The following is a 23581-nucleotide window of genomic DNA, read 5'->3' on the forward strand; positions in this document are numbered from 1 at the left end:
AAAACAAACATTAAAGTTACATGACATAAAGTAAGTATAAGCAAAGGATCAATAAGAATGAGCTGCTCCTGTGAGAGTCATCCCACAGAGAGTGCTGAACCAAATGAAAACTCAAACACTTAAATACTTAACTCTTAACAAGCAATCAATTAACATTTAACAATTAACATGGGGGAGTGACTCAAAACTCCCACAGACTGACACCATCAGGGAAGGAGTCACTCAGGGTCGTTACAATTCTGACGGCACCCATTCACTGCAAAGGATTCATTGGTGAGCAAGTGATGTAATCCTAAATTCCCAAATCTGTTCCAATTAAGACATCATATGCATATTGGATGGCCTGAGAGTAAGTACATTTTCAGCAAATGTTCATTTTTGGGTGTACTTTTCCTTTCATGCTGACCTTCCAGACTTGTTTCAGTATCCATTTTCACTGTGGGCAGTTGTTTCTTACTCATGTGTCAGCATCATGAATACAGGGAGCTGTAACAACAGTCTGTTGCTGAATTGTGTTGACTGATTTGCTCTTCAATGATGTCCTGTATCATAGATGAAGCTCTTGTACAAGTTCTCTCTTTCTATAGGTCTTCTATATTATTGGCTCTAACCTGTCATTGATCTTGAACATCATTACAGACATTATTTGACGTGTCATGTGACAGATTTATCAAGTAGTACCAGTCATTGAAACATCTACAGGTCTTAAGGAAAAATTGAAGTTTAAGAGGAATACTGGTTCTGTAACAGCTGGAGTTATGCTTAAGGGAGGATCAGGAGGATCTGTTCAGAGCATCAGAAATATAAATTATATGGTTATTTAGAGAAAAACGTGCCAGCAGTTTCATTTGCTGAAGCTTAATTTTTCACTGTAAAATCTGTAACATTTTTGTAAAATCTGTAAAATTTAAATTCATATTTAATTTTGTATATTATTTAGTTATATACTGAGCATAATTAAGTCTAATTGTTTAATGCAAATGCCTTGACTGAACTTAAAATGTCAAGTTATCATTAATCTGCAGTCATTTAAAAAAAATACCCATCTATATTAAGTGATTCTTGACATTCTTGATAATCATAAGAATATAATAAAATCAACAGCATTGCCAATAAAACTGCTAGGTAGCCAAACAGTCTAGCCACATTAATTAATTATGCCCAAATACCAATGAAACAAATGATTTTTAATGTAAATCTGTCTGAACTAAATGAAAGCATTAAATGAATCCAACTCACCTGTAATGCTTGTTGAAGATCAGCCTATGTATCTTGTAACAGGAAAAACAGCATCAAGATACATTACCTGTTTGGTTTACATTAGCTGTAATACAACAATCAAGTAGATTTTATTTTAAGGATTATTTGCTTGATCCAAGATTGTTTTTACAGTGCATCTTAAAATCTGAGGCCAGTGGGAATCTTTGCCCGGAACAACACAGAACGGAAACACCAAGCACTTCCTGAGAGACGTTTTCCCTGACTTCACCTGAGACTTCCCAGAGACTTCTCCTTGGCAACGGCCTCATGAGATGATAACAGATGCGCCTAAAAGTCTCTTCCATCACAGGTTTTCATATGTGCCATTTTGATGTGGAAGACGGGGCAAAGTGCGCAGCATAGCGATGCTATTGGCTAAGAAGTGACTTGAGTTTTGCTAAAGGAGGGACTTTTTTTCGGGGTGGGGGTGATAGGGGCTGAGGAGGCAGAGATGGTTTTACTGCAGTATCGACACATTAGTGCTGCACTGCTCTCTCTCTCTCTCTCTCTCTCTCTCTCTCTTGCTCTGTCTCTCTGCGGAATGCGCACTACACTTGTGAGTGGGCAGAAAGCCGGGCGTCACAGAGAAATCGAGGTCTCCTCTCACACAATCCTTGCTTGAGTGCTCAGGTTTCGGCCGAGTGCCTTGAGAATCGCTTTTACCCAGTTTTTCATTTTAAAAAGCTTTCTATTGAGACCTTAAAGATCGTTTTAACCCTTTCTCCACACTATTCAAGGGTTGAATAGCTTTATATTACTCTCAAAGAGAGTGTTAGCCCCGAGGCGTTGACTCTGTGAGTGCACATTTATTTCGTCCAGGAAAATGGCAAAGGATGATAAGAAGAACGCGTGGAAGGAGTTCTTCTGGAACCCGAGAACGCGCGAGTTCTGCGGGAGGACCGCGAGCAGTTGGGGTAAGTCTTGCACAGCACCGACAGGATTTCACGCATGCACAAATGCTAATAAGTGTGCCATTATTTTGCAGTTAAAATAAATACTGCGCTGCAATAGTTCGCAAGTCTCACTCTTATCAGTGCAGAGAAGTTCACTTGAGAGACGGATCGCTGTCCGAGGTGCTAAAACTCCAGTTAGTGCGGCTGCAGTGCGTCACATGCGTTTGCTTTTCTCCGACGCGTGTTTGCGCAGCTGTAAAACTTAATGCATAATGTGATTATCTTTGTCAAATCCAGAAATCTGATGTCTATTGACAGATCCAGATAACTGATTATTGTGATACGATGAACTTTGCGGGAAGAAATGTTAAATGCGCCGCATCAGCCAATGAATAGCGTGGAGAAATATGATGCGTCGAGTCCCTGCAAAACTACACAATGCGCTTCAAGTAGAATGACTGAACAGAGGCAAGCACACATCAGTATTCCCTGCACCACTTTCTGTAAAGAAGAGCCGCAATTTTAACTGCAAAGAATTCTGAAATGCTGCAGTAAAAAAAAAAAAAATACAATGTTTAAGTACACCGTATGATTTATTATATTTTTAACAAGGCAATTCATGTATTGTAAAATATAGTATAAGTTATGTTTTTGTTCAAAGTATGAGTCACTTTTTAATTAATAGAGAAATTAAAAAGTTCCTTGCTCAAAATTTTCTTGCTTTTTGTAGTAGTTGCTCTCTGTTGTATTCTGCCTTATTTAATTAGTGTTTACCCTGACAGCTGCTAGAGAGGCCAATTTTGATCAGCTATAAGCCCCAGTGTGCCATCTGTATCTTCTTTGCCTTTCATCACAGCAAACTCATTTTAAGAGTTCACACACTGTAGGCCCATATATTAACATATAATTGAATAACAACTAGAAGCTGTAACAAATATTATAATAATACAGTCACCAACACCTACTGTGTGCAACATCATTTTATTTTTTTTATTTTTTATTTCTTTTTAAAGTGTCAAATTGTACATTCTGCCATTTGGTTAAAATCAGTTTGAACGTTCCAAGTAATCTAGTAAGTAATCTGGCTTTTATAATTGTGTAAGATCTTTCTAACAATAGAAGTTAACCACTAAACACCTTAATCCCTGTGTATATTGTTACAAATAGTCTTTTGCAGTGACATTGAGATGATTTAATCTAGCCGAGGGCCATTTTGAGTGTGTGCATGGGGGTTTGTGAATTAGTGTAAGATGTAATCCTTTACTAATAGGCTCATTGGTTGCCTTGGTGAGGCTATCATTTGGAGACATGGCCTATTCAACTGGCGTAGATTCATTCTGAAACTGAACATGTCTTTTAATCAGGGTGTGATGGCATTAAAACTACAGTACTCCAAAATTGCCCCTCGGGCATCTGTAACTCAGCTGTCAATGCTTTTGGATAGTAAAAGAGAGAGAGAGAGAGAGAGAGAGCGTGTGTGTGTGTGTGTGTGTGTGTGTGTGAGAGAGAGAGAGAGAGAGAGAGAGAGAGAGAAATGCTAGATCACTGCCCTCAAGACTTCAATGTATGCCAGCACTTTTTGCTCTAAGGGATCTCAGTGTGTTGCACCTCATTGAGAAAGAGAGAGAGAGAGAGAGAGAGAGAGTGTGTGTGTGTGTGTGTGTGTGTGTGTGTGTGTGTGTGTGTGTGTGTGTGTGTGTGTGTGTGTGTGATGCTCTGAAGACTAGCTGCCTAGTTAAGTCAGCGTGCTCTCTAAGACTCCTTAATTAGTCTATTTTTGTCTGTGCCCAAACCAGAGTGAACCTGGGTATGCTTAGATTCTTTAACAAAGTACATCCTCATTATGGAGCTTAATAGTGACCTATGGAGGAAGGTGGAACCTGCAGCTACATCTATACAGCTGTGTCTCGTATTGAAACATATCCAGGGTTGCTTTTAGAAGCCCTGGAGCACAGAGGGGTTAATAGTATCAGATAAAAGCATTTAAAGCTGATTTGACTATAGCCCTCTGCTCTGGAGAGTCATATACAGCCTGTGTCTCATCTTGTTGTTAAACATCACTCTTGTACAGGCGATAATTGAATCTCTAAACCACTCCTGAGACTTATAGCTCATACTGCAGTATTTAAGAGCAGAAGATCTTAAAACTCTGTTCAAAGCAGGATGAGGCTTCCCGGAAACAACCACGCAGAAAAGGTTTCTAGTTCAAAAGATCCCTATACTTTCATCAGCTAAAGCACTTTGACATAAAATATTTACATGAAGTACTCCCTGAGACTTTGAGTTATTTTTTTTAAAGAAATTAATAACATATTTGCATGTTCACAGTTCTCTGATGATATGCAAGTAAACAAATAGAATTTAATCTTTTTTAGTAAATATAATAAATTATTTACTATTTATTAACATTTTTACACCCTGCAGTTCTCCGATCTGAAAAATCTGGTTCTAGCTGGATGTTAGACTGCTTTGAAAGATCCTCTTTTTGAATGCAATCTTCTTGTTCAAATGTATATTGTCCCATTCAGCTTACAGCTACACACATCATAAATATGCAGACATGAAATGTCGTTTTGAATTGAAATGATGTAATTTGACCTAGTATTGCTTATTTTCCACTATGAAATATAGTCAATTACAAGGTACAAAACAATTGGCACAATAATGCTAACACAGCAACAATGTTATAGTGTCATTAATATGAAGGTCTTCTGAAAGTGGTGCCAGTTTCAGGTTTGGTCTGATAAGAAATATTAAGAAATATTCATATCAAGTAAGCTATCTGCAATTGTATCCCTGAGAACCGTTTTTATTCATCTATAATTGATTAACTCTTATGTTTGTTAAGTATTTAGGTTGGTTCAGTGTTGATAAATAAATCTGACTTGAATAAAAATCAATTAAAAAGTTATTAATAGTAACATTTTAGATTCATCAGTTCTATAATTACGATCTGTTTATGTGCACTCAGTATACCCAGTTATTTCTTCCAAATAACAGGAAATTGATATTCAGAGATATCTCCCTTTGTCTACATCACAGGTGTGAGTTCCTCTGAAGTGTTTGATAGTAAGGTGGTCTGGTAGGTTTGATGGATTTAGGAACTGATGAAGCCGAAAGGATGTGGGCAGATCTAAAGAGACTGTTTTGTGGGGTTCATGTCTGTATTAATGAACGTGGACATGCAAATAGCAGATCACAGTGGCACATTCTGCTTCTCTCTTTCAGGTTGTGTTCAAATTAGAGGGTTGAAAGAGGGAGGGTGACTTTCATCATGATAGAGTATCAGTCCCACCATGTGCAGTATTCACCACACACAAACTCACAGATCCAGCACAGCTGATGAGGATGTACCACATTTTAACCTCATAACCAAGTTAAGCAAGTACTGTTTGATAATACAGGTATTTGGTATCCTGAGAGACGGCGGTTATTTTGAGGCTGTCCTGCTGCGAGATTAAGTAGTGCTTAATGATGTGAACATTTGGTCTTTGCTAGTATCCCTTGCTTCTTACCTTATCTTTGCTCACTTTCTCTCTTGCACATGCATTGCGTTCTTTTTCACTCTTTCCAGGCATATTAGCACACACTGCTGTGTAATTCTATCCTGTAGTGTAACCTCACATTGCAGTACTGTTATTGATCAGTGAAAGCATGTCTGTGCGGGGAACTCCAGGATGCAGCGGGAGACAGAGATACAATATCCCTCCTCCCTTCAACCTGGATCAACCTGATTGATTGTCCCCAGGGGCCTTGCTGCTTGAAGCTCAGGTGTCCTTTATTTTAATAAGTTCTCCTCAGGCATACACTCTCCTCCTGTGCACCACAACTTACATACATACAGGCATTTTCAGCACTCAGCATTCTCTATGAAATAGCAACCCTAAATTATTGATTGTGTTGGTGAATATGTTTGGAAGTACATTCTTATTGCAGGGGCAAATGGATGAGTTACTGAATCTTTGCTTTTTCCCTGAAAGTATTCAGGTAATTAACATAAATTAAAGGAGTTCAAGTCCAGCAATGTCCTGCATGCTATAAAACACAAAGTTTCAAATAAATGTTGTTTTTTTAAACCTTGTTCATCAAAGAGTCATGGTTTACACAACAATTTTCAATATTCATTTAGAAAGTAACTTATTTCTGTGATGGCAAAGCTTAATTTCCAGCAGCCATTATTCTAATCTTCAGTGTCACATGATCTTTCAGATATCCAAAAAGTTGAAATAGAAATAAATTTAAATAATATTGTTCAATATTACTGTTTTTACTATATTTTGATCAAATCAATTCACTTTTGTGAAAAAATCAAATCAATCCACCCTTGAAAAAAAGAGCGGTAGTGTGTATAATATTTTATCTTATAACAATTTTATAAATTACTTGATTTTTTTTTTCCTTTTTTTATATCATGATTTTATCACGATTCTTTGTCGTGTTGGTTTTGCAATTTTGCAATTTGTCTGAGCATTGCAGCGAAAGCAATTTCCCTATTATAATGACAAACCTTTCAAGGTAACAAAATATAAAAAAGAATGGCTGATATTTAGGCCAAAGTGGGCGAGGATCTTTGTCATTATTTTATCTTTGTTATTAAAAAATGAGTTCAAAGATACACATTACAAATATACATAATATACAAATAAAACAAACAATGTTTTATTTTCAGGTATAGGTGTATTTAACAGGAGCATTTAATAAATTGATTTAACAAATATAAAAATAAAACACTATATACTGTATATATTGATTCCTATTAAAGCAACTGTATTCAAGTTTTTCAGTCAAGAGTAGGCTAGTGGGTGATTTCTCTCTTTGTGTTTTGGTGTTTTATTAACATTAAAAGAATAATTCACCTAAAAATAAAAATTCTGTTATATTTCTGTCAATTCTTTCATAGTGTTTTATTTTTATACCATACTTTTCTCACTCAGAAGTAGTTTTAAACCTGAATGAGTTTATTTCTTCTGCTGAACATAAATGCTATTTTGAAAAATGCGGAAAACCAAACCGTTGCTGGTCGACAGCGACTTGCATATTCAATATGGACCAGAAACTGTTTGGTTACCCTCATTCTTCAAAATATCTTATTTTGTGTTCAGCACAAGAAAGAAATGAATAAAGGTTTGGGACAACGTGTGAGGGAGTAAATGACAGAAAATATTTTTTTTGGGGGGGGGACTATCCCTTTTGAAGACAGTCGGCAGCATGTTTAATACTGTCCCTTTAAGACCTGCAGGCATCTAATATACACAGGTATCCGTGTTTCTCTCAACTGTTTACCTTCATTTTACACATAAACTGAGTCTATATGTAAACTTTGTGTGTTTTGACAGTATTAGCTAAAAAGATAACTTATTCAGTAACCCGTCGCTGTTTGACAGTCTTTAGTGCGCGCGCTTCGGGTGTACGCGCTTAGAAAAAGTGCTCGTCAGAACAGCGCGTGAATGAAACATCTAACCCGTAAATGAACAGACTTTAAAGCACATCCAAATAATGTTCTTTTGTGACTGCGAATAACTACTGACATAATTCTGTAATTATTCTACTTATGATAAATATCAACTCATTAGTCTGTATAAAGATCTATTTAGTGCAGTTGTGTAGATTTGATAATCTAGACTATAATTATTATTTTATTGGGGTATTTGGGGGTGTTTACATGAATGTATGTACAGACATACCATAGGCTATACTCTGGTGTTACTAAACCATATATTCCCCTGAAAATCCCCCTTTGACTTAATCTGCCCTCTTCTCCTTCTGTCACCTCCCTCCCCCTTTTTACCCCTCTTAACCCACATCTGCCCTGCAGTAATTCAGTTTTGTCAAAGACTAGAAATTTACCAGACAGGATTACCCGACTTCATGTAAAAGGGACATTAGTGTGTAAAAGTATGAATGTGTGTTAGACAGAGTTGCAGTAAATGTATACAGTAAATGTATGAATGAGGAGAGAAGATCCGGGTGTTCTGGTGAGAATTTAAGAGGATTAGACCTAGCCTACTAGTCTTGTATCTTTTCACAGTTACATCAGCAGAAGGAGAGTGAGGAGCGAGGGGGAGACAGACAGACAGAGAGAGAGAGAGAGAGAGAGAGAGAGAGAGCAAAAGATAGTCATAAATGGTTATTATGGGTATATGGTCACAGTATTCTGCATGTCCTATTACAAACACTCCCTGCAAACATGTTTTTATTAAAGTACATAAAGTGTAAGAGGAGCTACAATGAGGGAAAACATGTTTTGTTCTATAACACCAGAACCGTATGTTACAGACTCAAGTCACAAATATATCTAATTTCATTTATATCAAGAATAAAATACATACTTTTGTGAACTACTCCTAGACTTGTACATTTTTATCACTTATCACTTGGTACATTAATGTAAGGGCTTGCTCTAAAAACAAATTACCAATTTGGAAGGACTTGGCCACTTGGTGGCACTATCATAGAAAAAAAAAAACATGTTGTACGATTAGTCCTGTCCACATTTAGTCTATCTGACATCAGAAATGCTTAATGTCATGCAAAATGCCAATTATTGCTGCATGCAGATATATTTATTAATTTAAATTAATATTCATTGTTATTATTTTTATTAAAATCATTTAAACAAGAATCCATTAAAATAAGTATATTTCGATGCTAATTATGCTAGATTTTAGTGGCATATTACAGTTCACATTTATGGAAAAGTTTCCAAAAGCTTGAGTATACATGTATTTGTATAGAGTTTGGACTTGAATGTTTGTGTGTCCTTTAAGGTCTGATCCTGTTGTTTTATCTGGCATTCTACATTTTCCTGGCTGGATTATTTGCTCTCACCATGTACGTAATGCTGCAGACGCTCGATGACCACAGACCAACATACCAAGATAGACTTTCAACTCCAGGTAATACACACAGACTTGATCCTAAATATAAGCTAATTATAAAAACTACACCCTAATGTTACCCCTTACAGATACCTTTTGCCATTTATTAACTGTAATTTATTGATATTTGGCACATTATTTGAACTTTTTGATGCTGAATGTAAACATATACACTCACAGTCTCTGTATTTTCCCAATTTTCTTATTTGTTTTGCAGGGATGATGATCAGACCTAAAGGAGACCAGCTGGAGATCGCTTACACCGTGGAGTACACAGAGACCTGGGAAAGATACGTCCAAGCCCTCAATAACTTCCTCTCACGTGAGTGCCATGCAAATAACATTATATGTATTACGCAGAACCTGCTGCAATCATTTTGCTATTGAAATCCTACGTGCTAATTTAGTTGACAGAACGTCTTGTCCTGTTGCTTCTTGTATGCAGCCTACAACGACACAGTCCAGGCCCAGAAGAATTATGAATGTAAACCGGATCAGTACTTCATCCAGGAGGACAGTGGCAACTTGAAAAACTTCCCAAAGCGCTCCTGCCAGTTCAAACGCTCCATATTGGAGAATTGCTCTGGGATCGCAGATCGTTATTATGGTTACAATGATGGCAAGCCCTGCATTATCATCAAGTTTAACCGTGTAAGATGTGAAATAGAAAGCATGTGTGGAGCAAATGTTTGTGACAGAAACACGTCCAGCATTATTTAAAAAAAAAAGCCAGATTACAGTTTATTATGCAAATAATCAATTATTGTTGAAAAACAACTAAATATATAATGGAACAAATATATGCCTGATTTGATTTACGTCATTGAATCCCCAGAGTTTTATCGTCTTGAAGACTTTGACCTGGAACCACAGAATCATCAGTGGCCTGAATGTTTATAATTAATAATTCATCAGAGTTACTTAGTTTTCTAATGAGACTCAACTTGACCTGTCTCTTCCCTTTGGTTTTCATCTTTGGGTCTCGTTCTTTTTCTCCCTATCTCATTTCAATCTCAAATCCTTCTTTCTCTGCGTTTATTCATCTTTGCAGGTTATTGGTCTTTTGCCTGCTAAGGATGGGCAGCCTCTTTATGTTACATGTGGTGCTAAGGTAAGGTCTCTTTTCCTCTGTCTCTCACTCTCCTTATCTTTCAGTCTTTAAAAAAATGGATTGTTTTCAGATTAAATTTACATGAGCCATTCAACAAGGTCACCAGATTAAATTGGCCAGTAATCAGAACTGTGGCCGGCTTTATAGAAAGACTGCCATGACAGACTATATGCTACTGATTCACATGCAAAAATTAACAAACAGAAATGAGAAAAAGTAAAGAAACCGTTGTGTATTTCCCATTCATTTAAATGGCTGAATGCATTCATCCTTTAACCATGCAAGGTTCAGTCTGAACTGTTTTCATATTTCTATTTTACATCATTTTAGTACTTCAACTTTTATTTCTGTTAGCCGCCAATTCATAATTTTTTTTATCTAATATTTATTTGTATATTTTACTTAAGATTTCTTTCAATTTGATATTTTAGTAGTTTAAGTTAACAATAACAACACTGTTTCTTGTTTGTATTCTCATACTGTAGGTCAGTTCCCTCACTCAAAGCAAACTTTGACCTATATTGCATTAGAGTGGAAGTTCTCTTCCCCAAGCTTTCTCAGTAGTGTGTGCCCTCTGAATCACTGTCAATCTCTGAACCTTTGATTGCAATGTCCTCATCCATTTTTTAAATATCACACCTTTTTTTCATCATAGACCCATCATACCTGTTGTCATATAATTGTCTTTTCAGTTTATTATGTGTTGTTTTACACCATTGCTCATCATCTCTGTTTATGTTCCATGTGGTTGTTTTGTTTTTGTGTGTGTCTCACCTGTTTTCCCTCTCCATTCATATCAGAAATACAAAGTTGGGAAAGATGAGTGGGTAAGAATAATAGACAGAATGAAGAATAATCATTTTGACATAGGCAGAGAATTTATGATGAGCATTACATCTTTGACGTTCTGCAGTGAGCAACAAATTTGAATCCAAAATGGCCAGTCTTTATTTGAAATCTTTAATTACACTTAAAAACAGCAAAGGGTAAAATGATTATTCATACAGTCAGATCATATGCTAGATAATTCCAGCATAAGATCAGTTCAAAAGAAGGTTTCTCTGTTCGTTTGTTTAATTCAGTAACAGTGGTATTAGAACAGGTTGATACCTTCAGATTAAATGCTGAGATGAACTCATAATGTATCCCTTCCTCCCTCCCTCTGTAGGCAGATGACACAGATAAACTTGGTGAACTGGAGTACTTTCCCCCAAATGGCACCTTTGACCTTATGTACTACCCATACTATGGCAAGAAAGCCCAGGTACAACACACACACACACACACACACACACATACACGCACGCACTTGGAGAATATACTGTACATGTGTAAAATGAACATTTGCACTCTGTTTTCTAAAAGCATATTATTGATCTTATTGTAAATGTTTCATCTATGCATATATTTTATTATAATATTTTTTTTTTAAGTATAATTTTTAATTATTAATCTGAGTGGCATAACTGACTTCCCTCTTGTGATACATGCTGGATTCTTTAATAATTTAGCCCATTTAACCCATTAAAGATCGCATTCAGATCTGGCTCTATCCAATCAACAGCTGATGGATAGAACCAAGTTAAAACCCTTTTCTGACAAATCTGTTTCTTCTGCTGCAGGTGAACTACTCTCAGCCTCTAGTGGCCATTAAGTTCCTCAACATCACCAAGAATGAGGACGTCAATGTGGAGTGCAAAATCAACGCTAACAACATCCCTGAGGGAAGTGAACGAGACAAGTTTGCTGGACGCATTTCCTTCAAACTGAGGATCAACTCCAGAGATTAAACAGGCGAAAGTGTGTTTCATTTCTTTTACACACAGACACACACACACACACACACATACACAAGTCCTCCCCATCTAAAAGAGTGTAGGATTATGCACAGAAGGCACAGCTAGATAAGCCAGACAAAACAATCCTCAGCACAGACAGAGAAGAGAAATACTCATTTCAAAAAAATATTTTTGAGACTATTTGAGTTAGCAATGAAGTTTTTGTGTGTACATCAGTGTCTGTGTGTGTGTGTTTGCATGTGTGAGCTGAGGTACACTCTTAAAGATTAAGGTACTTAAAAGGTTCTTTACAGCAATGCCATAGATGAACCATTTTTGGTTCCACAAAGAAGAATTCAGTCAAAGGTTATTTAAAAAATCATCTCTTTCTAAACTTTTTATAATCTGAAGAACTTTCTTTTGCCACAAAGAACCTTTTGTGAAACAGAAAGCTTTTTCAGATGTTATAGGTTCTTTATGGAACCACTTAGACAAAAAAAGGTTCTTTTATGGCATTGTGAAGCACATTTTTAAGATTGTATCACAGTATTTATTTTCTGAAACACACAATTTGAATTGCATGTTCAGCTATAAGAGCTGTTTATTACAAATAATATATTCTATTAAAACAGTATTAAGAAAGGGATGTCATTTAAAAAGAGAGAGAGAGAAATTCCTAATAAATATGCTGTTTTCTTCCCTCAGTATCTGTATAAATTTAGCAGAAATTATTATAATTTTAAAGCAGGTATCTATAAACTAATGTGGCACAATCTCATGTGTGTTTGGATCATCTCTTGACTGCTGGGATTTAAAAATAATTTTTTTGCATGTGTGTATCAGTTCTGAAGAGCGGTATTGAAACCTCTCCTCTGTCTGATATGTGGCTTTGTAATTGAAGAGGATATTAGCATAACTAACATTTAGCTAATGCTGTGCATGATGAACATCCTCCTAAGCACACACAAGAAAACTGATACATTTCTGCATTCCTATTAGTTTTGACACAGCCTGTATTTTCATATGATGAAGTGTGTCACATTTCATTTATCATGAGGTGTGTCTAAGTTTGTTTATATGTAAAAGCAGTATTATTATTATTATTATTATTATTTATTAAATATTTTTGTATGTGTAATCCAATTGGTCTCACATGGTGAGGGGATATGATGTTTTGTATTGATTTGCATTGGCTCAGAGGATGACAGCAGGCCTTGGTCCAGTTTAAAATCTGAAAAATAGATAGAAAAAGTGTGTTTGATATGTGTGTGAGAGAATATGTGTGGATTCCTGCATGTATGTTTTGATTTGATTTATGTTAATCTTTGCGCACATTTAAAATAGTTTTTGGATTTTGTTGTAAGTGACTCTGAGCATAACCATAGAGAGAGAGGCTCTAAGAGCAGAAACAGCAGGCTTACGTTTCTGCTGATAAGGAAGACAGAATTGAATCCATCCCAGTCCTTACCCTGCATGAGTCAATAAAACTAAAGACGTGGTCACCAACTTCATTTCTCATTCTCTTTTTTTATCTTTAAACACCTAAATTCACTCTCTGAGTACATACACCTCATGCTCCATTCTGAGAAGTGTCTTGTGGAGAATTCATGTACACTCTTTCATTTAAATGACAAGTGTGTACACTTCCTCTAATGCCCTAATCCTTTAATCTTACTCTCATAAATAGATATGATGCTTTACACCAACATTTCCTCAAAAGCATCTATCTATCTATCTATCTATCTATCTATCTATCTATCTATCTATCTATCTATCTATCTATCTATCTATCTATCTATCTATCTATCTATCTATCTATCTATCTATCTATCTATCTATCTATCTATCTATCTATCTATCTATCTATATATTGTTTCAGCTCTTTTACTGAAAAATATTCAGTGACAAAACACTTCTTCACATTTGATCACTTTCACATGTGTGGGAAGTTGTGGCCTAATGGTTAGATAGTTTGACACCTGACCCTAAGGTTGTAGGTTTGAGTCTTGGGCTGGCAATACCACAACTGAGGTGCCCTTGAGCAAGGCACTGGACCCCAACTGCTCCCTGGGCCCCGCAGCATAAATGGCTGCCCACTGCTCTGGATGTGTGTGTTCACTGCTGTGTGTGCACTTTGGATGGGTTAAATGCAGAGCACAAATTCTGAGTATGGGTCACCATACTTGGCTGTATGTCATGTCACTTTCATGTGCATTTGTGTTGACAAATGTATATTGCATATTTTATGTTTGTGCATGGTAAGGTTGTTATCTTACTCAGCAGAGAAAGCTTCAAATCAACAAAATTAAGTATTTATTTACCTCAGGCCCCAGATCACACATCATTAACTTGACCCTGTACTAGTAGAAAAAAAAGTTTGTAACACCATGAACAAATAATAATAATAATAATAATAATAATAATAATAAATGACGTTTTTGGTGCATGCTGGCTTTGAGACAATGTTTTTGTAAACAGGGCCCCTAGTGTAACAGTTGTGCTGTGCCTCTCCTACGCCACCAACTGTTTCTACTGAAGTACACAATGTATAGTGCACAAGCATATGTTTTATTATACAAGAATCTTCTTAAAAGCAATATATTTATATTTTGAGCCCTTTGATGTATAAAGAAAAGTTACAAGCTATATGTGTATTTTTCTTTAGATTGGCTGATCAAGAAGATAAACATTTATTGCAATATTTAAATAAGTTTATAGATGAGAATGCCTATATGTATTTTAAAATCACATGCTATATAAAATAGATCCTATATTTTCAAAGAACCTATATTTCTATTTTTGTTGATCATTTATGACTAAAAGCATGTAACAGCTGAGGTACGTGGCTCGATATAAAGCTTTGCAGTGCTTATTATAAAATACAAGGAGGTCAGAAGACTTAATCCGCCCAAGAATGTAATAAATCATCAACACTTTAATCTGGACCTCTTTGTAGTTTATGAAATACCAAAATGTATGCAACTTTTATGTTTCATAAAACTAGCATTGACAATGCAATATCTGTTTTAAATAAGTCTATTGTGAACATTAACCAACAGAACTTTTGAAAACTAGATGAAAAGTAATTTACCTAATGTATATGTGTATACAGTAAATGCTGTGGTTTAGATGTGTTTGAACAGATGGAGTCGGCTGTGTGTCACCACCTCAACAACATCACAGAACAAAAACTGCTGTTCGTTTAATATGGCTGAATGTTAACACAACACTGGACCTTGTGCAAACTTTGCTCAAATATTTGATGAACAATGACAACCTGACATTATATTGACTAGTTAAGTTAAACACCTTATTCTGTATATTCATAGGCTTAAATGGATGTATTGAAATAACAAACTTAATAAAATTAACAACAATGCACTGTCTCCTCTTCATCAATATAATCTGCATTTTAATTTCCAGAATTATAATGTAGAATTGCAGAAGATAAAGAACAAGGATACAGTTTTAAACTTTCACTGTCTCTCTCAAACATACAGTACACAAACAAAGAGACACGTATTTACACACTCTTTCCGGTTATTACCATCACGTGTAATTTTGCCCTTTTAAATTATGCTCATGCACATTAGTAACAGCAGCCTGTAAGACTTTTCAAAGAGTTGTCTCTTAAATGGATTTGATTTGAAGACCTTGTTTTATTTGCATTAACTTTGGCTTCCTGGAATAATATACATACAGTATGTGACGTAATGTGAGGTAATGAGACATAATTATATGATGTCATACGTTAATACAATACACTTCCAGAAAATACCCTGAGATATGAAAGCTTAAAGGTACATCTCTGTATCTTATTTACCCATAAATTATACATATTAGTACTTAAATTACATATTACCTAAAGTGTACCTTTTGAAAGGGTACTTGACAGTTTGGTTCATTTTTTTTGCTGTTGTTGTTATAAATGATTAATATTTTTATAGTCATACAGTATTCTCTCATTAATTTTATAATCCATATGTTTCTATAGTGCATGTCAGTAGCATTAAAAAAATCTTAAGTTATAAATATAATTAAGCAGACTTGTCTAAACACCTCCGTGCTCTACGTATAGAGCCACTTTTAGATACCAAAAAAAGAAGTTGGATTGCTATCTAATTTATGTAATGTCATGATATCAAAACAAATGTAGGTGTGCATGTGAGAATATCCCCTAAACAATCATCAGGTATCAGTCACGCCATTATAAAACTGCTTTCGATAAGCATAAAGATTGTAAAAATGGTCTTCTGTTAAAACAGGACTTTGGACTAATCTGTCCATTTGCTGAGCATGCATGCATTACTGCATCTTTCACAATCGACTAGTGCTATTATGGTGCAAACCTGAAAACTGCTAATAACTTCACAAGAAACAATGCACAGCTTTTTTCCAATTTCTCTGAACACTGAACACAGAACTGAACACAGTATTTACCAGTCAATTATTTGTATCCATTCCCTAGTTACTATAAAAATGTGTGTTATCGGTTTGTTGTGTTCTCTTTATGCAAAAGGTACTCAAGTATTGGACAGTGGTCATTCATTAGCACCAACAGTATACTGCATATTTAGTTGTTTAACAACAAAGCTGTAATAGTGTAATTGTGAATTTAATATTTTAATAGTGAAATATTTGTTTCATTTTTCTTACTTGGCAACTGTTTTTACTACAGATAAAGAATAAAAATGGCCCATTCCAGTTTTCATGAATTTGGTAAAATAAAAACTAAAAACTAAATCTTTAAGAAAACGGATATTTCTTTGATTATATAAGACCAAATAAATCAGCCTGGATAAGTATTTATCTCTTAAGGGTTCAAAGCTCCAGGCTTATAATTTAATGCCCTATTCTCTAAGTTGGTCCCACTCCCATGATTTTCCCTCTATTTCCTTTTACGCTCAGGGTAGGTCCAGCATGCTGTGTTCCTGTAGAGCGACTTCATTTCTCTTGTAGACTTCTTCTATTGATCTCACTATCCTGTTCAGCACTACAGCAGCTTCTGCCTGTGTTTCCACACACACCAACTGGTAGAAATAAGGTCGTTCAGGCATAGCAAGAAAGGCCAGCTCCGCTGCTTTCCTTACCCACCAGGTGTGATGGTGGGCCAGTGTGCGCTGGTAAGTTTCTTTGCATAGGTCAGAAGGGCTTCGTAGATGCTCTCCTTCAGTTGTGTCCTTCCCCAGTTCCAACAAGAAATTTTGTAGCCAGAGCAGAGCACGATGCAAGCGCAAAAGAGTCCTGCAGCCCGAGTTTGTCTGCTTGTGGAAGTCCACCAAACCGTTCTCCAGCTCCCATTTAATCATAGACCGAACAGAAGTGTAACCAAATAAGGGGCTGTGATTCATTTCAGAGTAGTCTGAAGAGCTGTTATGAGATATCATTAAGACTGGGTCACTTTGCTGCTGCATTCTTTTTCTTTCTTTCATTTTGTTCTTTGGCTCTTTCTCCGCTTTTTGGGCCAGGTCACGGATGATGGCAGTTTTCGACTCAATTTCTTGTGAAATTAAACCCACCATTGGCCCCAAGGCTTCCAAAAACCTTAAATGCACAGACAAATGAGATACATTTTTAATGTGTATTTTTCTACTCATATAGATCAAAAAGTTGTTTTTTTTTTTTTTCAAATTTGATTGGTCAACTCGCATTCCAATACATACACTATATTGCCAGGAGTATTGGGACACCTTCATCTAATTAACAGGTTTGACTGCTTTAGTAATTTCAAATCTTAATGTTTAAGCATTTAATGATAGAGACATTATCATGTTAGAATAGAAAAGGGTCATGTTCAAACTGTTGCTATAAAGATAGAATCACTCAATTCCCTAGAATGTCATTATCTGCTTAAACATTAAGATGTGTGCTGAAATTACTAAAATCAAGTAAAATAAAGTCAAACCTTTTCATTAGAAGGTGTGTCCCAATACTTTTGGGAATATAGAGTATACAGTCTAAACACACTTGGACTTTTCACTGTCTTTATCAGTCTGCATGTTTGTGTTTGCGTGTTCAAACCAAACAATCATATTCTGCATTATTGGTAAGGATTTTACTGCCCCTGCATCCAAAAAGCATACTGTATGTGTCCGAACTCACAGTATTCATAAAAATCCTGTATGCGAAAAGTAGACCGAAGAGTAATTTTTTTTGGTAGGTTTATTTTAATGTTTAGAGACAGAATACCAACCCAAAAATCTAGAAAAAAACGCATTATATATAGGTTAGAAATTGATTTTTTAATTTCAGTGACTAAAACAAGTTTTTGTCCCCCAAGCAAAACATGACTTAGCACTTGACCTGCAGAAACCCTTGTTGGCAAGCCCAGAGGTAAGATGTTTTTTGTAGTTGGTCACCAGGTTTGCACACATCAGGAGGGATTTCGATCCACTCCTCTTTACAGATCCTCTCTAAATCATTAAGGTTACTTGGCAACTCGAAGTTTCAGCTCCCTCCACAGATTTTCTATAGGATTGAGGTCTGGACCCTGGCTAGGCCACTCCATGACCTTAATGGGCTTCTTCTCGAGCCACACCTTTGTTGCCTTGGTGGTATGTTTTGGTTCATTATCATGCTGGTAGACCCATCCATGACCCATCTTCAGTGTTCTGGCTGAGGAAAGGAGGTTTTCGTCCAATATTTTACAGTACATAACCCCCCACCCCAGTCCATTTGCCCATCAAAGCGTAAGGTTGTCCTGTACCCTTAGCAGAAAAACATCCCCAAAGCATAATGTTTCCACCCCCGTGCTTGACTGTACAGATGGTGTTGTAGGGGTCATAGTCAGCATTTCTCTCCCTCCAAACACAGTGAGTCGAGGTAATGCCAAAGAAATCAATTTTGGTCTCATCTGAACACAGCACTTTCTCCCAAGCCTTCTCTGCATCATTTAGATGTTCATTGGCAAACTTTAAACGGGCCTGCAGGATTTCAGTCTATTGCGGCGTAGTGTGTTACCAATGTTTTGCTTGATGAGTGTGTTCCCAACTGCTTTAAGATCATTAACAAGCTCCCTCACCTTTCTCATGATCATCCTTACCCCACGAGGCAAAATCTTGGATGGAGCTCCAGACCAAGGCCGTTTGATGGTTGTTTTGTATTTCTTCCATTTCTGAATAATCACACCAATAGTTGTCCCCTTGTCCCAAGCTTCTTGCTGATGATCTTGTAACCCATTCCAGCCTTGTGCAGATGTACAGTCTTGTCTTGACATCTTTTGACAGCTCACTGGTTTTGCCCATGGTGGTGGGAGAATTTTGTATGGAAGATACAGATTGTGTGGACAGGTGTCTTATACACCTAACGAGCTGACAGTAACTTCTTAAAGTGACAGAACTAATCTGTGTTCCACATGGGCACATAACCAATCTGTGGGAGCCAGAATTCTTGCTGGTTAGAAATAATTAGGCCTATTTCACTCACTGAAATGCAAATCAATCTCTAACCTTTATATAATGTGTTTTTTTCTGGATTTCTTTGGTTGGTATTCTGTCTCTATCCATTAAAATAAACCTACCATAAAAAGTACAGACCATTCATTTTTTTTGCAAGTGGGCAAACTTTCAAAATCAGCAGGGGATCAAATAATTATATCTTCCCACTGTAGCTAGTATCTCTTTCTGAAAGTTACACCTATACGCCAGTAGGTGACGACAAGAGAATAGTGGGTTGCTTGGAGATGCTCAACGATATATACTTGCTTTGCCTTTGACCAGAAATATAGGCTATTTGCTGTGGGAACGAAGTACACTCAGTGATCTGCAATACTGTTTTAGTTACTCATTATCAATTTAGTTGTTGTTTTAAGTGTTGTTAAAAAGAAACATTACACTCTGGATCATTCTGCATTCTCGCCTGACTAATTTTTTTTGCTATATGATGAGATGCAATTATGTGTGTTAATTTACTTGATAAGCTCATCCCAGCTTGCCAGGTACGGCTTTAGCAGAACATCATTGGCTGAGACTGGAGCTGCCTGCAGGTGAGCCAGCAAATCAGCAACCTGAAACCTCTGACCAGGACACACCCTTAGTGGAGCCACTTCGTCATCTGAATGATTAACTCTAATAAAAGACAGAATCTGAGAAAACAAGAAGAAATGGATAAGTGAGGTACGGAGATTTCAGAGGAGGGTGATGTCATAAAATGAATGGGCAAAGTTTCTGTTAGCAGCTCTGCGTATATTAAAAAAGACACTTGAGTTATTTTGTGTTCTCTGTTGTAATTCACCCCTCTTACCTTGTTTTTTATACTATAAGCCTTTGGACAAGTATTCCAGTGGTCTGCCAGATTCCCATCTACAATGAGATACAGAGGATGTGTAATGGGAGAATAAATAATTTTAAACGGAAGAAATAGCAGGCTAATATATATATAATATACATATATATATCACATAAACTCATTTTTTAGTGAAGGTTTAAAAAAATACTGAAAGTCAGGATCATAAATTGATTAGGCTTTCACATAAACCCATCCAGAAGATCTTTGAACTGTGTTACTGACTTAAGTGAGATAAAGTTTTCCAGTGTAAATATTTATCTTAATATTATACAAGTAGTTACCTCCAAAATAAACACAAATTATGTCATTGTTTATTAATTCATTAAACCATTTTATTTACTTTATTTCATAGAAAACTAAATTTAGAAATAATTTTCACAGAGACCATATTATTGAGCCAGTGAGATGAACTTGAGAATTACATAATTCTGATTCATGAATGAATCATACACAAAATCTATAAAGTATTCAGCATTTAAAATTAAATTAAATGTATGTATTTAGCAAGCATTTAAAATTTAATGAAATTAAATTTATGCATTTAGCAGACGCTTAAAAGTGACTTATATTGCATTCAAGCTATTTTCTCCTAAGATGTGTTCCCTGGGATTCAAATCCCCAACCTCTACCGCTTGAGCTACAGGAACTCTCACATATAAATATGTTTCAGATGCCCAAACTTCTCTCATGAATCTATTTAAGATGTGAATTCAGGTCAAATATCTGTTATAACATATCTTTATATGTTTATTTTCTTGATGAGTTATAGTCTGTCAGCTTTACTGTAACAGGTACTGATGGACAAATATAACTCAATATAACCAAAACTGATATTGATATGATTGATTGAATATTTATTTAAATAATAAAGTAGCATCTCAAAAATCTATTAACCTGACCCCACAGTGAAATAAAGTAGCTTTGGTGTGTCCGAAAAACTAACCAAATATATTACATTCAGTCTGTCAAAGGAAAATTTACAAAGAACTAGTAAAACTTACGGAGCCACATGGAGCCAAGCAAAAGGAGGATGAAGACAATGGCAACAAAAGCACAGCATTTGACTCCCATAATGATCCACTATCCTCCTCCTTGCTGCGTCTTGTCAGGGGCCCAACTTCCTTCTCAGTTTATGTGCTTCCAGACTCTCTCCTGAGCATCTTCACACCACTGTGCTCAGTACCTTTCTTCTCTTACACAGTGTGATTGTCAGTTTTTGAATGGTTTCAATCTTCACTCAACCCCAAGTTGGTAAGCAAATTCTTGCCCTCATGTGTTCACACTACAAGACAGACACAGTCTGTATGTAACTTCTTGTTTTGTGCTACTCCTCTCTTCCTGTATACTAAGGTTAGTCCACCGGTCAAACTTATGTTAAACAGATTTTTGCATTATGCTGTTTTCTTTCTTTCGTCTCCTTTCCTGCTCTGTCTGTATTGTCAGTTCCCAGTGTTGTTGTGCAATCTCAGAGTCCATAGATTAGACAGCAACAACAAATCATTCCTTATTAGGCAAGCCCTAAGCAACCTGCAGTAACCTTTACTCAGACACACACATTTGTACAACACATGTCACAAATAAATAGTGAAATCCTGGAATCCACAAGGGAAGTTTTTTTTTACCCAACATGTGTATCTCTGAGTGAAAAAGAGAGGTTTCTTCATTTGAAAGATTCAAATTCCCCATTCAAATGTTGAATTCAAATGCGTCATATTCAAATGTTGAATTTAAATATTCTGGTTAGGCAACTAAATAATGTTGGTGTGTTTTCTTCTTTAATTACCTTAGTTTAGTATTATATATTTGTTTATCATAGTAAAGCTGATGAAAAGACACCATCATGTTTGTATATTCAAATTGGGTGGACTGAATGACAAGGCCAGTGCTGGACACTGGACAGTCACTGTGACCTGAAATGTCAGTGAGCACCTTAAAAAAGCTGTCATGTCCTAAAAACCCACCCCTCTGGTTTGAAAGCTGATGAATTTCAGTGTCCCAGTTTGACAAAGTATGCCTGAAGGCATTAGCAGTTTGTCTCTGTGACACTATATTTAGGCCCAACTGCTGATTTATAGACGTCTGTTCATTTACACTAAAGCAATCATAGGCATTCATCAAGGGTGACATTATCTGAAGGCTATCATTAACTCACACATACGCACGCTACAGGTTACTGATTATCAATGTCATTTCCCGCCTCATGATTAAATTATTCTTATCTCGAACGATGGTATATTAAATGCAAAGACACATCAATAAAAATGTTTTTGTTTTTCATAAAAATGAACTTATCATTCATACATTAAATAACATAACACAATAGGTGTTTTTTCATAGATTTTCTACAATGGACTTTGGATTCCCAACACTGTTTGGAAGATTCTGTAATCTAACCAAGAGTTTTTTGGTTTTTTTTCAATCTCCAGAGTAACACAATCAATTCAAGAACAGTACACAGTTCTAGTTCTCAACCAGGGTCCAGGAGTTGCCATGTCTTCATAACAAAACTGTCCAAATATAAAAACTCAAAAAAAAAAAAAACATATTTAAACTTCAAACATATAGTAGAAATCATAAACACGGTCTGTTTTCATAAAGAAGATCAAAGGCTCCATAACAATTCTTCACAAAACACCTACCACAGTTTTATCACTGGTAGAATATAAAATCATTCAATACAAGCATTTGAGTCAAACTTCTAAATTGTGAAAATAAATTTATAAAAGCTGAAATATATATCTTAGAAATAATGATTGTGTTTATTAAAAAAATAAGTCCTTAAAATTTCAGTTTTCACCAAATTAACCGTGTTAAATGAAGAAGAAAAAGGAGAAATAGAGCTATACAGTTGCAAGCTGTTCTTGTTTGTCTTATTTTAGTGTGTAGCTTGAAGCTTCCCCTACTGGACATAAAAAAAAAAAACATTTAAAGGGGTCATATGATCCAATTTAAATTTTTCCTTTCTCTTTGGAGTGTTACAAGCTCTTGGTACATGAAGAAGATTTGTAAAGTTGCAAAGACTAAAGTCTCAAATACGAAGAGATACTCTTTATAAAAGTCAAGAGTCAACCACTCCTACCTAAACTGTTCACGCAAAGAAAGAAGGCGTAACTTTAATTCTCGCGATTGCTGCAGTGGCCATGTTGTGAAGACGCTGTGTGTTTCGTTGTAAAAGCAAAACTACTTGGTTTGGCCTTCCAAAAGAGGACACAGCTAGAAAGTGATTATTTTAAGGTCCCGTTCTTCGTGATCCCATGTTTTAAACTTTAGTTAGTGTGTAATGTGGTTGTCAGAGTATAAAAAATATCTGTAAAATTCTAAAGCTCAAAGTTCAATGCCAAGCGAGATATTTTAATTAGGGCTGTGTAAAAAATC

The 23581-nt window shown here is 35.9% G+C and overlaps 2 protein-coding genes across 3 annotated transcripts; one reads left to right on the forward strand and one right to left on the reverse strand.

Moving 5' to 3' along the window:
- The first annotated feature begins 1780 nt into the window (after window positions 1-1780).
- On the forward strand, window positions 1781-12883 carry atp1b2b (ATPase Na+/K+ transporting subunit beta 2b). Of its 2 annotated transcripts, XM_059550389.1 has the most exons (8): window positions 1782-2174; window positions 8921-9049; window positions 9249-9353; window positions 9477-9682; window positions 10083-10142; window positions 10943-10969; window positions 11311-11406; window positions 11765-12883. In XM_059550389.1, exons 1-8 carry the CDS (start codon window positions 2084-2086, stop codon window positions 11930-11932), a joined length of 882 nt encoding a protein of 293 aa, XP_059406372.1. In that variant the 5' UTR covers window positions 1782-2083; the 3' UTR covers window positions 11933-12883. The 2 variants fall into 2 exon arrangements, with proteins under 2 accessions (XP_059406373.1, XP_059406372.1); XM_059550390.1 differs by lacking the exon at window positions 10943-10969 and having other exon boundaries at window positions 1781-2174.
- A 2672-nt stretch (window positions 12884-15555) lies between these two features.
- On the reverse strand, window positions 15556-21677 carry LOC132141134 (ceramide-1-phosphate transfer protein-like). The gene is made up of 4 exons (XM_059550391.1): window positions 21208-21677; window positions 20162-20220; window positions 19831-20003; window positions 15556-17464 (listed from the first exon to the last, which is right to left on the reverse strand). Exons 1-4 carry the CDS (start codon window positions 21275-21277, stop codon window positions 16825-16827), a joined length of 942 nt encoding a protein of 313 aa, XP_059406374.1. The 5' UTR covers window positions 21278-21677; the 3' UTR covers window positions 15556-16824.
- Window positions 21678-23581: the final 1904 nt, after the last annotated feature.

The sequence above is a fragment of the Carassius carassius genome, chromosome 5, assembly GCF_963082965.1.
Source record: "Carassius carassius chromosome 5, fCarCar2.1, whole genome shotgun sequence".
In the NCBI taxonomy this organism is placed as follows: domain Eukaryota; kingdom Metazoa; phylum Chordata; class Actinopteri; order Cypriniformes; family Cyprinidae; genus Carassius; species Carassius carassius.

Bases quoted from the DNA above. Each gene is read 5' to 3' on its own strand.
- LOC132141134 (XM_059550391.1), bottom strand. From the start codon at position 21,277: ATGGGAGTCAAATGCTGTGCTTTTGTTGCCATTGTCTTCATCCTCCTT. The intron at 20,004-20,161 runs GTAAGAGGGGTG...TTGTTTTCTCAG, and splicing joins CTTATAGTATAAAAAACAAG to ATTCTGTCTTTTATTAGAGT. The intron at 17,465-19,830 runs GTAAATTAACAC...TGTGCATTTAAG, and splicing joins AGCTGGGATGAGCTTATCAA to GTTTTTGGAAGCCTTGGGGC.
- atp1b2b (XM_059550389.1), top strand. From the start codon at position 2,084: ATGGCAAAGGATGATAAGAAGAACGCGTGGAAGGAGTTCTTCTGGAAC. The intron at 2,175-8,920 runs GTAAGTCTTGCA...GTGTCCTTTAAG, and splicing joins GAGGACCGCGAGCAGTTGGG to GTCTGATCCTGTTGTTTTAT. The intron at 10,970-11,310 runs GTAAGAATAATA...CTCCCTCTGTAG, and splicing joins AAGTTGGGAAAGATGAGTGG to GCAGATGACACAGATAAACT.